At 34.8% G+C, this 12834-nt stretch overlaps 3 protein-coding genes and 1 pseudogene across 5 annotated transcripts; 3 read left to right on the top strand and 1 right to left on the bottom strand.

Annotated features, from left to right (window-relative positions):
• The first annotated feature begins 1165 nt into the window (after window positions 1-1165).
• Window positions 1166-2315, top strand: LOC149678834 (uncharacterized). Its single transcript, XM_089837213.1, has 2 exons — window positions 1166-1563; window positions 1926-2315. The coding sequence occupies exons 1-2, from the start codon at window positions 1280-1282 to the stop codon at window positions 2134-2136; spliced, it is 495 nt and encodes a 164-aa protein (XP_089693339.1). The 5' UTR covers window positions 1166-1279; the 3' UTR covers window positions 2137-2315.
• A 1947-nt stretch (window positions 2316-4262) lies between these two features.
• LOC149678833 (histone H2B pseudogene) lies at window positions 4263-6929 on the top strand (annotated as a pseudogene).
• A 1015-nt stretch (window positions 6930-7944) lies between these two features.
• LOC149678832 (cytochrome P450 4X1-like) lies at window positions 7945-10487 on the bottom strand. 3 transcript variants are annotated; one of them, XR_016366161.1, is made up of 5 exons: window positions 10148-10487; window positions 9731-10089; window positions 8729-9620; window positions 8324-8503; window positions 7945-8263 (listed from the first exon to the last, which is right to left on the bottom strand). XR_016366161.1 is itself a non-coding variant. In XM_089836767.1 (4 exons), the coding sequence occupies exons 3-4, from the start codon at window positions 8589-8591 to the stop codon at window positions 8097-8099; spliced, it is 435 nt and encodes a 144-aa protein (XP_089692893.1). In that variant the 5' UTR covers window positions 8592-9182; window positions 9252-10089; window positions 10148-10487; the 3' UTR covers window positions 7945-8096. The 3 variants fall into 3 exon arrangements, 2 of the variants coding, with proteins under 2 accessions (XP_089692893.1, XP_089692892.1); XM_089836767.1 differs by having other exon boundaries at window positions 8324-9182; window positions 9252-10089; XM_089836766.1 differs by having other exon boundaries at window positions 8324-9620.
• A 90-nt stretch (window positions 10488-10577) lies between these two features.
• LOC149678831 (uncharacterized) lies at window positions 10578-12699 on the top strand. The gene is made up of 2 exons (XM_089837211.1): window positions 10578-10743; window positions 10810-12699. Exon 2 carries the CDS (start codon window positions 10888-10890, stop codon window positions 12460-12462), a length of 1575 nt encoding a protein of 524 aa, XP_089693337.1. The 5' UTR covers window positions 10578-10743; window positions 10810-10887; the 3' UTR covers window positions 12463-12699.
• The last annotated feature ends 135 nt before the right edge of the window (window positions 12700-12834 follow it).

Genomic DNA, 12834 nt, shown 5'->3' with positions numbered 1-12834 from the left:
AATTGTTTCAAAGCCTCCCGTAAAGTACACTTCTACTAACATTTCAAATGCGCTAAAGATTGAAAATCATGTTAGTAATCAATTTATTATTGGCAGTTTTGGTTGAAAACCGAGATTGATATTAAAGCAAACATAACTCTCGTTATCAGGTCTCTGTACTTCTCTTCTTCTCAATTGTTGTTGTTGTCTTAGTTCAATGTACAATTCTTCGTGTTCTCTTCAAGAAGACTTCATCCTTTTTCGAAATATTTTCTGCACATTTAAGACCTTTCGTCAATCAAGGTAAATTAAGTGTCAAGGTTGCAATTCATTTGTTGTCATTCTGGATAATTCAATCTAAGTAAAGTTTCTGAAACAACTATTCGTTTACGCAGGATTGTCATTAAAGTGGTTTCCATTAAGAGAATCTTCAAAAATAATGCTGTCTTTTTATCTCGTATTCGCATTCGTTGTATCCATTTACATAACGAGTAACTGTAAATCCAAGTTCACAGATTCTGGCCACATAAAGATTGACACTTTTGCTCAGTTACTGCAAGATACTACTGTGAAACCTCGTGTACTTCTTTCAAGCAACGAACACGTACTAATGATGAAAAAGGAGAGTGATATATTTAATTATGTTACAGAGTTCTATGATGAATCTATGGTTCTATCATGAATCTATGGGTCTATCATGATTATATGGGTCTATCATAAGTTTATAAGATATGTTCAATAAATATGACACTTCATATACTTCGTAATGCTAGAGACTTACTGCGAGAATTGACTACACGTGATTTTGCATTCCATCTTACTATTTATTCTGAACTTAGCCTTTGACAGCACCTCAACAGGCGTCGCTTTACGAGAACCTGTGACGTTTCGCCTACTTCACTTCGTGACAGCTCTCAGTAATCAGCGACAAACTTATGGATCATATCTCATAAACTTATGGTTTTATGTAAAAACCTTGTTTTCAAAGATGAATTTGGTCGCTTTGAAAACTTGAAAATAAGTTTATAAGAAATGTTCCATAAATATGACACTTCATATACTTCGTAATGCTAGAGACTTAAGGCGAGCAAGTTCGAGCGGTTTTGCATTCCATCTTACTATTTAGTCTGTACTAAGCCTTTGACAAGCTCTCAGTAATCAGTGGCACGCTTAGGGATCGAACATATCTTATAAACTTATGGTTCATTGCCTTGTTTTCAAAGATGATTTTGGTCGCTTTGAAATCTTAGAATATGTGGATCTATGAAAAAATATTTCACAGGCAGATAAGGATGACGTTATGAAACGATTGTTGGAAAGGTTGACTGAGACAAATGGTTTTCTGGAAATTGTCAATATGTTGACCGAAGGTACCATATACAATGAAATTCTGGAAGGAAAGGAAGCCCTAATCATTAGTGAGCTGTTGATGATCGGTTCAGCTCCGTTTGCGTTTAGCACTCTGAAAGATGACTTAATTGAAAAAAGCTTCTATTTTGGGCAAGAATCTCTCAGCTCATCTGTTGTTGCACTGCCACTTAATCGAACTCTACCACCGATCGACAAGGAGCTGATAAACCGAGCGTGAGTTTTTTTAGTTTTAAAGCCATAATATACTGTATTAGATGTTTGTGTTGAAGTAAAACTATCCATTAAAATTTAAAAGTCATTCACGTGATGAATAACGAAGATATTGATGCTATGACATCACATTGAATAAGAGACCTTGTTTGAAATGTTTCACTAAACAAGACTGACATTTTAAACACGTGTCAAAGAGTATTCCTTAAAAGTTTACTTAAAATAAATTTAAGTGAGCAATAATCATCATGAACGTAATTAAAGAAAACCTATAGCAAATTTAATTCTTGTCGAAATTCATAAACGTGACACATTAGCGCATCATCTCTTTTAAGATCTAGTAAAATATTACTATTGATTGACAGGCTTTTGAAACAAGTGGAGTCCCGCGCTGAGTATAAATGTATCATGAGTAATAATTTCCTATTGCAAAAGAAAACTTGGCAGCCGGATATGGAGTCGTCCCAAGATCCGTTGCAATTAGATGATGTTGGAGCTGTATTTCTGCTTTGGACATTTGGCAACGGTTTGGCACTAGTTCTTTCGTTGATGGAAGTTTTGTCTACTTTCTTTTGACAACTTTCTGCGAAGTGATTTAATACGAGTTAGTTACATGTAGATGCTTTGAAATTATCACAAAGCTCTGTTCAAAAAATTGCAGGAATATATACTGACGAAAACTCATAATTTAAATATATGTACCTTATACTTCCCTTAAATATTTAGATTTAAATGTAGAACTGTAAATTGATCTATTTAAACACAAACAATATTTTAAAACTTAAAAACCTCGTTACGTTTTTGATACTGCGACTATGCAACAGTTAATGTAAATATTAGCTTCGACAAATCTCGCCCTTTCACCAAAACAAAAAGGTTTTATAAATGTTTCCAATTTCTTCTTTCAAATTCAGATTATTCATTTACTGTTTTATAATCGGCAATCGCCTTGGTTTGGTTCCAATTTGACATTGAAAGTCAAATTTTTCTATTTTTTATGGACATTTGGTACAAATCGATACTCTCACCGACTTCAGCAAAGAACTAATTAGCGTTAAAATAAGCTGAAGTTAATGAATCCAAATAATGATGAGCATAAAAATCCACAACGCATTTAGACGCAGTGTTAAATGATCGAGCAAGTGCCTGTCTGCATAATGAAACTTTAAATTTATAACTTGTTACCATTTACAACCTATCTGATTTCTTTTATTATTATTATTTTTGGTGAAAACTTTTAAGAATGTACTTTGAGCAATTATTGTTCTAAGTATTATAGATATCTTAACTAATGCTGTAATAAAATAAATGATAAAAAATAGTTTGTTAGACGAACTGTACATAAGGCATAGGTGCTTAATTTAAGGTGATCTAGATCATTTTGGCTTATTTGGACAAATCGTAGAATATTGACTGCTCATTCCTCAAGAGAGCACGTGGAAAGTCGAATTCCACAATCCGGCCCTGATCTCGCTATGAAGAGTTAAATGACGACAAATTAGCAAATAATTTTAAGTAGGTTTAATAGGTAGGTAAACTAACTTGTCGTAGTCTAAGATGGTGTATTCTGCATGTGCGCGATGGTAATGATGGTAGAGTAGGCGAATTCTTTCTTGATGGTCTCTTGAATGGGATCGTCAGTGTCCATCTCGACCGAATGGTCAAATTCCATTCAAAATGTGCTTACGACAAAATACCCCAAAGTACGGTTTAAATCGTTAAATGTTACCTCTCCGAGTCAAGAGGACTTCTTACAAACTTATTTACCTAGATATGGAATTATTTCTCTTTTTTTTTAATGAGCAATTTCAGAAGTTAAAATTTATGAATTATTAGAGCAGTATTCAAAGCTTTGCGAACATATATTAAAGAAGGCGACATTTTACATCCAATAAGGATATGTCTTGTACACATGGAAATCAGTCTTTGGGGACAGATATTATCTTTATGTGTTTGTGAAGGCCCAATTGTCTACGCTTCAAGGTTACACTCTTTTTGAACTGAATTGTCGTGTAAACACTATCCTCTCGTTTCACCTCAACGATATTCTTAGCAGCTATAACCCGATTACGACCAGATCTTTCACTGCTCTTGTGGCCTCAATATGCTTTCTTCTATTATAAAATCTAAACCCAATTATTCAAATGTGTATTTAGCTTTCGGCTCAGTCTGAACCGTTAATGTATCTTCATTACAGACACGAAAGACAGAACCCATATATTATTTCAACTCAGCCCATAATTGTTAACTTTTTGGTTACGGGGGTGATCGAAATTTTAATAGGTAGAATGCTATCTAAACTTTAATGTCTTTGACCCGGACGTGATTTAAACACGCTGCTTTCTTATCTGAAGCGACTCAATAGTTCCAATACTGATCACTTATTTCACAAATCATTATTCTAATGCCGTTACTTCATGGATTAAATTTATCGGATTGAAAGTTAAAGTTTCCTTTAAAGTGCATTGAATTGCAGCAGCGTGTCCTCAAATATTGCTCTATATTTGTGCAGTGCTAGAGGCCGCTAAAAAACTACATAATTCTATCGAGATGTTTTTTTCACTCGGTCTATACCTTTCTTTTTGTGAAACCATATAAATAGGAGAAATCACAAACAAAGCTGTAGATAGTGACAGCTGTGTTTCAATCGCGGGAATTCTTTTTTTGCAATTTAATTTGGTCAACCTTAAAGTGCATTAACAATGGCACGAGTAGCTCTAAAAGACGTCTCCAATGCGCGCCAAGAAGGTCAACGTCAACCGAAAGCCCTAACCGCAGCTCCCCTGACTTTCAAACCTCAAGACGTTTCGTTGAGCGAAGGCCCATCTAGCTCGTCCGCACCAAATAAAAGGTAACAATAATTTTAACAAGCTATTTTGCTTAAGAATTTCCACGATATCTGCGGACTCAAACCAAAAAAAACTTTGTAAACCGGTCTATTACTCTATTCTGTGTCGATGCGTTGATCAATTTCTTTCCCCTATTATGAGAAAGTTTGATATAAAATCTATACGTATTTCGGTTCGGTGCTGACTACCGTAAGTAGTCCATTTAACTCCAACACACCGATACCACTTTAGTAACCTCAAATGTAATTCGTTAAGGTTTAAGTATAACCAGAAGTAAGATGAGACTAGAAGTACTGAGCTAACCAAATTCTTCATTTGGCGAAAGTGAATATTCTTGATAATACACCAACGGTTGGCCCTCTGGTAGCTGTTTCTGAATTCTCCCTCCAAAACGTGAGACGCTCGTGGCGGTAGACGACCTAACTAGATTCAAGCACCCGCGTCCGTGTTCCGTGGCTTAAGGTTGAGGAGAAGGGGGTAGGAAATTTTTTGGAACTCGACCAATTTGGTTTTCTCTAGTGTAGGCGCAATGGAAGCGGCATAAAATCCTCAAATTTGTTCACAAGTGCCCGGATCTACTACCAATGCTAGAGCTCTTTACTTCTAGTCTCATCTTACTTCTGGTAAAACTTTGTATGTATAATATTCTGAACCTATGTCTTTCTTGTTGGAAAAAAAAAGAGAACCAATTCGATTTAATGTCATTCGTGTCGGTTTAAACATAAATTATTTTTTGTATATCTGGATTATTCTTATATACATGGATTTTTAGGACAGGCGTATATTTTAGAGATTAGGAATCGAAACTTCTATAAACAGTTTAAATTATACAAAAACGAGTTTTGCTTCGCAGTCCTTAAAAAACTGCATTTATACACAATCCGCGGCACTTTTTCAAACCCAAAAAGGGCCAGAAATTAGAAATTATTTTATGTATTGCAATTTGAAATTAAGTTTAATCGATATGAGAAATTTGGTTTTAATTGCGTAGTTCAAACATTTGTTATGATTAGAAATTTTACAACAAAATCGGGTATAAATGCGGCGTTTCGAGATAAAGGGAGCTTAGATTTTCACGTATGAAATTATATAGAATCTGTTCCCCTAAAAACTTATCCCTCTCAAATAATTAAAGCGAAAAAATAGAAAATGAGCTTTTAACATTTTAGTTTTTCAGGGTGGAAGAGATAAGAACACTTATTTCGAGTAAAATGTCGCTTTACTACTCCTAAAATGAGGTCCCTCATTCTGATTTGTGGCTTTAAAAAGCAGTGTCGTATTTCTGACATTTATCATACATCTTGTATACGTTTTAAACTTCAATTCGAACTCGACTCATAATCGTCCTTGATTTAGCTCTTTGTTCCGAAACGCCGCATTTATACCCGTTTTTGTTGTAAAATTTCTAATCATAACAAATGTTTGAACTTCGCAATTAAAACCAAATTTCTCATATCGATTAAACTTAATTTCAAATTGCAATACATAAAATAATTTCTAATTTCTGGCCCTTTGTGGGTTTGAAAAAGTGCCGCGGATTGTGTATAAATGCAGTTTTTTAAGGACTGCGAAGCAAAACTCGTTTTTGTATAATATCTGTCCCTTTTTGGGGAGAAACGTTATTTGGGAATAAATTAGTTCTGGAATAGTGAAACTCATTCGTCCAATTTTTTAAGACTATTTATATAGTATTTCACTAAATCGTAACTTGCATTCGGAAATTGGAATGGTCGGATAATACAATGCACTGTATAAAAACACACTATGCTAAATATTCGTTGAAACCATGTGAAAATTATAAAAATTCTCCTACTATTTCTTTGTGATCATTTAACGTTAGGCTTACAAAGACAAAAATTAGGCCCAAAAAGTTTTAAAAAAATCACGTGAACTTAATTAGAGAATCAAAATGGTGAAATTAAGCGCGAGATTTGAATTCAAACTTTAATTGAAATGCAGCGCGTGCTGGCGCGTGAGCTAGCGCGTGGTTTAAAATATTTATTTTTAAAACCTATACAAAAAGGCCAAGTTAACCTTACACTACGAGAAATGAGATACTATACCTTTTCAGCCTTTGCTAGTGCTGTAAAGTTAGGCTGTGAAAAAAGTGTACCCCCTTGGTCGCGAAAATGTTTCCACCTCATAATGTTAAGCTCCATAGAGTTTAACATTACGATTTCGGATTGAGTATAAATAGAAAATCCCTGACGGGATTTTCTTAATATAATTTCTTTCTTTCATTTTTTAAGAGTTTCGAAGAACACGAGACGTATGAGGGAGAAGAGGCAGAGGAACTTGCAAAGAAAAGAGAACTTCACAGTCTACGTCTTTAAAGTATTGAAGGAAGTCCACCCAGAATTGTCCATTGCAAATTCTGGAATGGCGGTAATGGACGACATAATGAACGATATGTTCACGAAAATAGCCAAGGAAGCAGCCGATTTGTCTCGCCTCAATAATACATCGACTTTAACCAGCCGAGACGTAATGACTGCTGTCAAATTGATTTTTCCCTGGTGAACTGGCAAAATGTGCAGTGGAAATGGCAAGAAGGGCTTTGGCACGCTATAAGATGTCTTACAATTAAATGATAAACTGGCGTTTTTTAATTTCATTTTCAGATTCATTTAGAAAATAGTTTTAAATTTGGTTTCATTTTAAATTTGTTTGTATTTTTCTTTGGTTTTAATGTAATAAAGCCTTTTTTTATCAAATTACATCCAGGACACAGTGAACTTGATAGTACTACTATAAGTAACGTTATAACATTAAGTACGGTAATTCCCGGCCCGTAATTTTTGATTTCTTTTGAATTTCAGTTTTCAATATTATAGATATTCGAATGCAAAATATTGTTCAATTGTTTGAATAACATTTTGAGCAATAAAAAACTCAATCAGTATATATTTTTAGTTTTTTACGCAAATATTGTCCAGAATTTACCGCGAATGATGTTACATTTCACAAAAACTTTTGTGACATTACATTTGAAATTTTCACAAATATTAGTCTGGAGAGTGAAAGCTGTTGGCTCCTTTTCTGCCATTGGACAAAGTACTAGCGAATACAATCGATACCTCATATGACATCACAGTCTCTTTAAGTTATTGGTAAAATGGCGCTAAGCTGAATGGGTTATTTGGTATGTTAGAAATAATTGAATATAGTCAAATTATTTATTTTCGTATTTTTTCGTGTAGTACCACTTATTCAAAAAAGTTTTTTTTACTAAAGGTGGACCTTTCCGTTAAAATAATTATTTTAAAAGTGAAATTATATATTGAAGAAATATCATTCAACAAGTCAACCTTGGAATGGATATATGTTTTGTCATGTGCTAATCACTCCTGGATTTGTGACAATTTTGACCTGTTCATCCTAGTTTCTTTCAGTCAAATAATACTCACATTTGTATTGAAAACCTAATACAACTGCCATCTACAATAAGTACCAGTAACTAACGGACAGTTCCAATCTCCTTTCTTCTTATTATTAAAATGCGGTGTTTATTATACAATAATTCTGAGAAATCATGAAATGGTATCGTTTATTTTAGTTAACAGCCTTATCGTTCAGGATGATGAAAATTATAACGCATCAATTAATGATTTTGCGTGGATCTACTTCGACAATGCAGACTTTTAGCCTTTGTTACTTCAACAAAAGAAATACAATACATAAATATTTTCAATTATCCTGGTTTCTGGGCTCGAAATGGAGAGGCATTTTATGAATTTTTGAGACAACATCATAACCAGGAATAACTTTATCTCTCAGTAATAGTGAAGTGATTCGGAAATGGCGAAGTACGTTCGCTAAAAATACTTTCAGTTCCAGCGTGGCGAATGCATGTCCTGAAAAACAGTTGAAATTAAATGAAGTTATTCATGATATAAATAAATATGTTGACGAACCAATGCAATTGCGGGCACCAGCCGCAAATGGGATGTAGGCAAATGGGTGTCTTCCTTCGCTGTTCTCCGGATTGAATCTGTCGGGGTCAAATACTTCTGGATTGGGGAAATATCTGGGATCGTGATGAACGCCTTGAATCAAGATGCCGCACGTTACACCCTTTTTAACAATTTTTTCGCCTAAAATTGTTAATGGCATTAGCAGGGAACCATTTAATTTTAGAAGCCGGAATGAGCAACGGCTAGCCTTTACTTCAGTCCGACTCATAACCCAGTATAGAGCCCCTCAATTCAACACGTAACGAAATTTTTAAATTATCTTATTGGCTAACTTGATTGATGACGTTGCTGACTTGGACGGCGAAAAATACGTAGTTCCTTTTTACCTCTATCGCTATGACCCACCTCCTATTTCATACCCCCCCGTCCCGGAGAACGGGAACGTGGACTTTGACGCGCGCCCAGATTACTCTGTTCTCCATTCCTGCTTCGAAAATTACACGGATCCCTGGTATTAGTTTATCGAGATAATTTGAAATATGAATGAGCGTGGATTAAAGCTAAATGCTCTGTTCTAAATTTTAGACGTAGAACCAATAGAGAAAGATAATTTTTATTACATTTATTTGCAATGACACTTGGGAAAATAGTAAATTATTAATGTTAATTCTAGTAAGAAAGAAATTAGTAAGATTAAAACGAACCTATTTGTATACGTACCGTTTCTTTTCTTTAAAACTTAGTTTTCGTAGGCCTTAGCACTATCCCTTTTTTATGAAGTGCGCTTGAATGTTACAGTATTTTTGATACTAAAAAGTAAATGGTATATGTGTTGTTTTTATATTTCATTAATAATTTTCTGTAGGGCAATTCAAGAAGAAACGTTTAACTCTGTTCAAATATTCAACTGATAATAAAATTGGCCTACAGCGTCGCGTTAGAATGGGTAACGAAGAAAAACCCTTCAAATGTGATCAATGTGACTATGCAAGCAGGCGGAAGAATAATTTAATCTCACATTAATGGATTCATAGCGGCAAAAATCCCTTCAAATGTGATCAATGTGACTGTGGCAGCACAATGAAGAGTAATTTCATCACTCATCAACGCATTCACAGTGGTGAAAAACCCTTCAAATGTGATCAGCGTGACTATGAATGAAGGCAGTAATGTCATGTGATAGTGCAAAAACGTAAAAGTCACATGAATGAGTAGATGGATTCACATTTTAACGTCATGGGTAAATTTTGAGATGGTACTACCAATTTTTTAAGTTTTTGTCTTTTAGCCGGTAAATCTAAATAATGCAAGTTGGAAAAGTTAATTGAAATATTTAAAAAAAAACGCTCCAATACAATATTCTCAGTTTAGATTAATAAATAGAGCATCGGCAAAGGCCTAAGTTACCTGGAAAGAAGAAATCTGTCCAACGGAAATGAAGCCCACAAACACGCATATAATTGCTAATCTTTTTACCAATTTTCAATTTCTGTTGCCATCCGGATCTAAGATGTTTATCCTTTGGAAACAAATGCATTGAAAGACCAGCTGCGATGCATTTCTTTTTCGATGAACCACATTGAGGTACACAACAGAAGAACGGGGCCATGTTTTCTAAGCTAAGAGAGACAAACTTAACTGCCTTAGGTTAGTTTCGATAAATACCGCTAGTCGGCGATACTGTCAGTGGCGGCTACGAATGCAGACTGGTCTTTTAATTAGTATAAGAATCGATAAAAATCACTTGATTTTCCACTTCACCCTCCCTTTAACGAAATCATTATTAGATACGACTTCAATCAGAAATACGTAGATTTCTTCTACTTGGAACCCTTAACAGGACATTTTCTGGGCCTTCCTGGTTGAATTAAAGGGGAGGAAGTGAAGCAAATGACACTCTTGACGTCATACGTAATGCACTTTAAATTTGAAACCACATGATTTTGACGTTGCTAGCGACCTGTGCCGAGACTCCCGCGACATAGGAGCGTCGAACAAGCAAGTTCTCTTGGCGTTATGTGAAAAAGTAGATTTAGGGTCGTTGGTTGTCCTAGCCAATGAAACACTAGGAAGGAGGGTCGGGCAGTTTATCGAAGTTTTAAGCCCTTCCCCTTACCTTCAATCAGATATTAGATTCCAAGTAAAAGAATATGTGTATTGCTGCTTTAATGTATAAAGTGTAAGTTTTGAGTTCCCCTTTATCTAATTTCCTTTTGTTTGACGTCAGATAAGAAAATCTTTCGCGCATGTACTTTGTAGGGGGAAACAGTGCAACACAACGTGACTGATATGAAAAGATAATTGATCGGCATATTTCCCAGAAATTGATATGCTTGATGGATTTCTATTTGCTTATTTAGTTCTGTCTACATTTTCTTGCATCGCAGTTACCACTTAATTTACCACAGCTAATAATTGAGGTATGTAAAAATATACATAAATGTCTATTTTTGGTTTTAATCTAACACTAATTTTAATCAATACAGGTTGGTACTTGCGTGGAGGTACATTATTATTCTAAGTGAATTCGTGCAGCCTAAAGGCGTTAAGCATATATACTAAAGATGGCTCAAGCGAAAGATAGACGACTGTATGACGCCGTTTCTAATAATAACCTCAATAAAGTTTTAAAGTTGATTAACGAAGGAGTGAATTTAGAAGACACATTTGATTTAAGAGAATTTACGCCTTTAATCCAAGCTTGCTATATTAATGTTACGAATATTGCTCTAGCTCTAATTAAAAAAGGCGCTAATGTAAATGCACGTGATATAAGTGACTTTACCGGATTAATGTTCGCATCTGTTTGGGGAAATACCTCAGTGGCCACTTTGTTAATACGTAACAGAGCTGATATAAACGCAGTCGACACAAATGGAGACACTGCTTTAAACAAAGCGTGCAGAACCCGGGCTGCAAAAACAGCGCTTATTCTTATTGAAAATGGTGCCAATGTAAACATAAGAAATGGGCAGAATGTGTCACCATTAAGTTTGGCGTGCAAAAACAATTTCACGGATGTTGTTGTATCTTTACTACATAATGGATCTGACGTTAACGAAGTTAATAAGAATGGAAACAGTGCTTTACACCTGGCCTGTCAAAATAGAAAACCAGAACTGGCGCTTATTCTCATACAAAATGGTGCCAATGTGACCCTTCGTAATAAAGCCAACCGCTCTCCGTTAAGTTTTGCTTGCGAGAAGGATCTCAGTGACGTTATTGTGTATTTAGTACATAATGGAGCGGAAGTTAACGAATCTTACGGTTTAAATAATGAAACGGCGTTACATTATGCTGCGGCAAAAAATCGCAGGGATATCATCGGCATGCTGTTAAATAATGGCGCTGATATAAATGTTTTAAACAAAAATGGTAAGACACCATTTCAATTGGCTTTGGAAAACAAAAATACCGACGCCGTTGAAGTAATACGAAGTTACGCTGAGAGATCCTCTAACACACCAAAAATAAATCCAGGTCAGACTTCGGTTTCGAATAAATCAGGTGATGTAGTCAAAACAAACATATGTGTCGAAGAAGAATTCGAAAAGGTGAACACGAAATTAGTTCAAATTGATAAAACTTTGCAAACAATGTTAACGCGATTGGAACAATTGGAAACGAAAGCTAAATCGAATGATCAAGAAAATTTTAAAAATGTTTTGGAAATTGCCGGGATTGAATCGAAAGAAAACGAGGATTTAGATTTAATTTTGTTAAGATTAGCTTCAATTTTGGGTTTATCCCTGCAAGATAAAGACAACATCATCCGCGCACATCGACCAATTACAATTTCACCTGCCACTGACAGTGCCAGCGCTGCTACCAATTGCTCAAACGTAATTGAAGTTAAGTTTCGTACTTTGGAAACGACTCGAAATTGGTTGAAAGCATTCCAAGAAAAAAGGTCTTCAGGAATCACGTCGTCAGCTTTGGATCCTTCCTTGAAATCGGAGAAGATTTTCGTCAATCAGAAGTTAACGCTTTACAACAAGAAACTTCTGCATCGAGCCAAAGAATTCGCTAAAGATAATGGCTATAAATTCGTTTGGGTTCAAGATGGCAAGATACTTTTGCGTAAAGACGAAAACAGTCGCGTTATTAGAATCAAACGTGACGCGGATTTCCCAACCTAACTATAGCATCAAGTACATTTCTTTATTTTTCAGATCAAATGGTTCAATAAAAATTGTAAAGTAACGAAAATAATTAAAATCTATTTAAAATTATTTGTATAGTTCATTTGAATTGATTTAGGGTGAATGAAAGTGACACAAAATAATCTAAAAGTCGCTTTATATTGATAAAATAACATTAAAATCATTAGAATTGTAACGTTTAGAAAATTAATAAAACCTTATAAAATTGTTTCTTCTATGCGTATGAATATAATTGGTTTTAGAGAGAATTGAAATGACATTAGCTCTATATTGATAAATGGGCATTAAATTCACATGAAAACTTACCAAAAAAAATGTATTTGTTAATAAATTAAAAATGTTTTTGCA

This window comes from Phalangium opilio, unplaced genomic scaffold, assembly GCF_054372755.1.
Source record: "Phalangium opilio isolate 3A_F unplaced genomic scaffold, DU_Popi_V2 ptg000042l_1, whole genome shotgun sequence".
In the NCBI taxonomy this organism is placed as follows: Eukaryota; Metazoa; Arthropoda; class Arachnida; order Opiliones; family Phalangiidae; genus Phalangium; species Phalangium opilio.
This window is presented reverse-complemented; position numbering and strand designations above follow the sequence as displayed.

What these genes read in the sequence shown, in the direction of transcription:
- LOC149678834 (XM_089837213.1), top strand. Translation starts at nt 1,280, where the DNA reads ATGAAACGATTGTTGGAAAGGTTGACTGAGACAAATGGTTTTCTGGAA. An exon ending in AAGGAGCTGATAAACCGAGC is followed by an intron (nt 1,564 to 1,925) that starts GTGAGTTTTTTT and finishes ATTGATTGACAG; the next exon opens with GCTTTTGAAACAAGTGGAGT.
- LOC149678832 (XM_089836767.1), bottom strand. Translation starts at nt 8,591, where the DNA reads ATGAGTCGGACTGAAGTAAAGGCTAGCCGTTGCTCATTCCGGCTTCTA. An exon ending in TGGTGCCCGCAATTGCATTG is followed by an intron (nt 8,264 to 8,323) that starts GTTCGTCAACAT and finishes ACTGTTTTTCAG; the next exon opens with GACATGCATTCGCCACGCTG.
- LOC149678831 (XM_089837211.1), top strand. Translation starts at nt 10,888, where the DNA reads ATGGCTCAAGCGAAAGATAGACGACTGTATGACGCCGTTTCTAATAAT.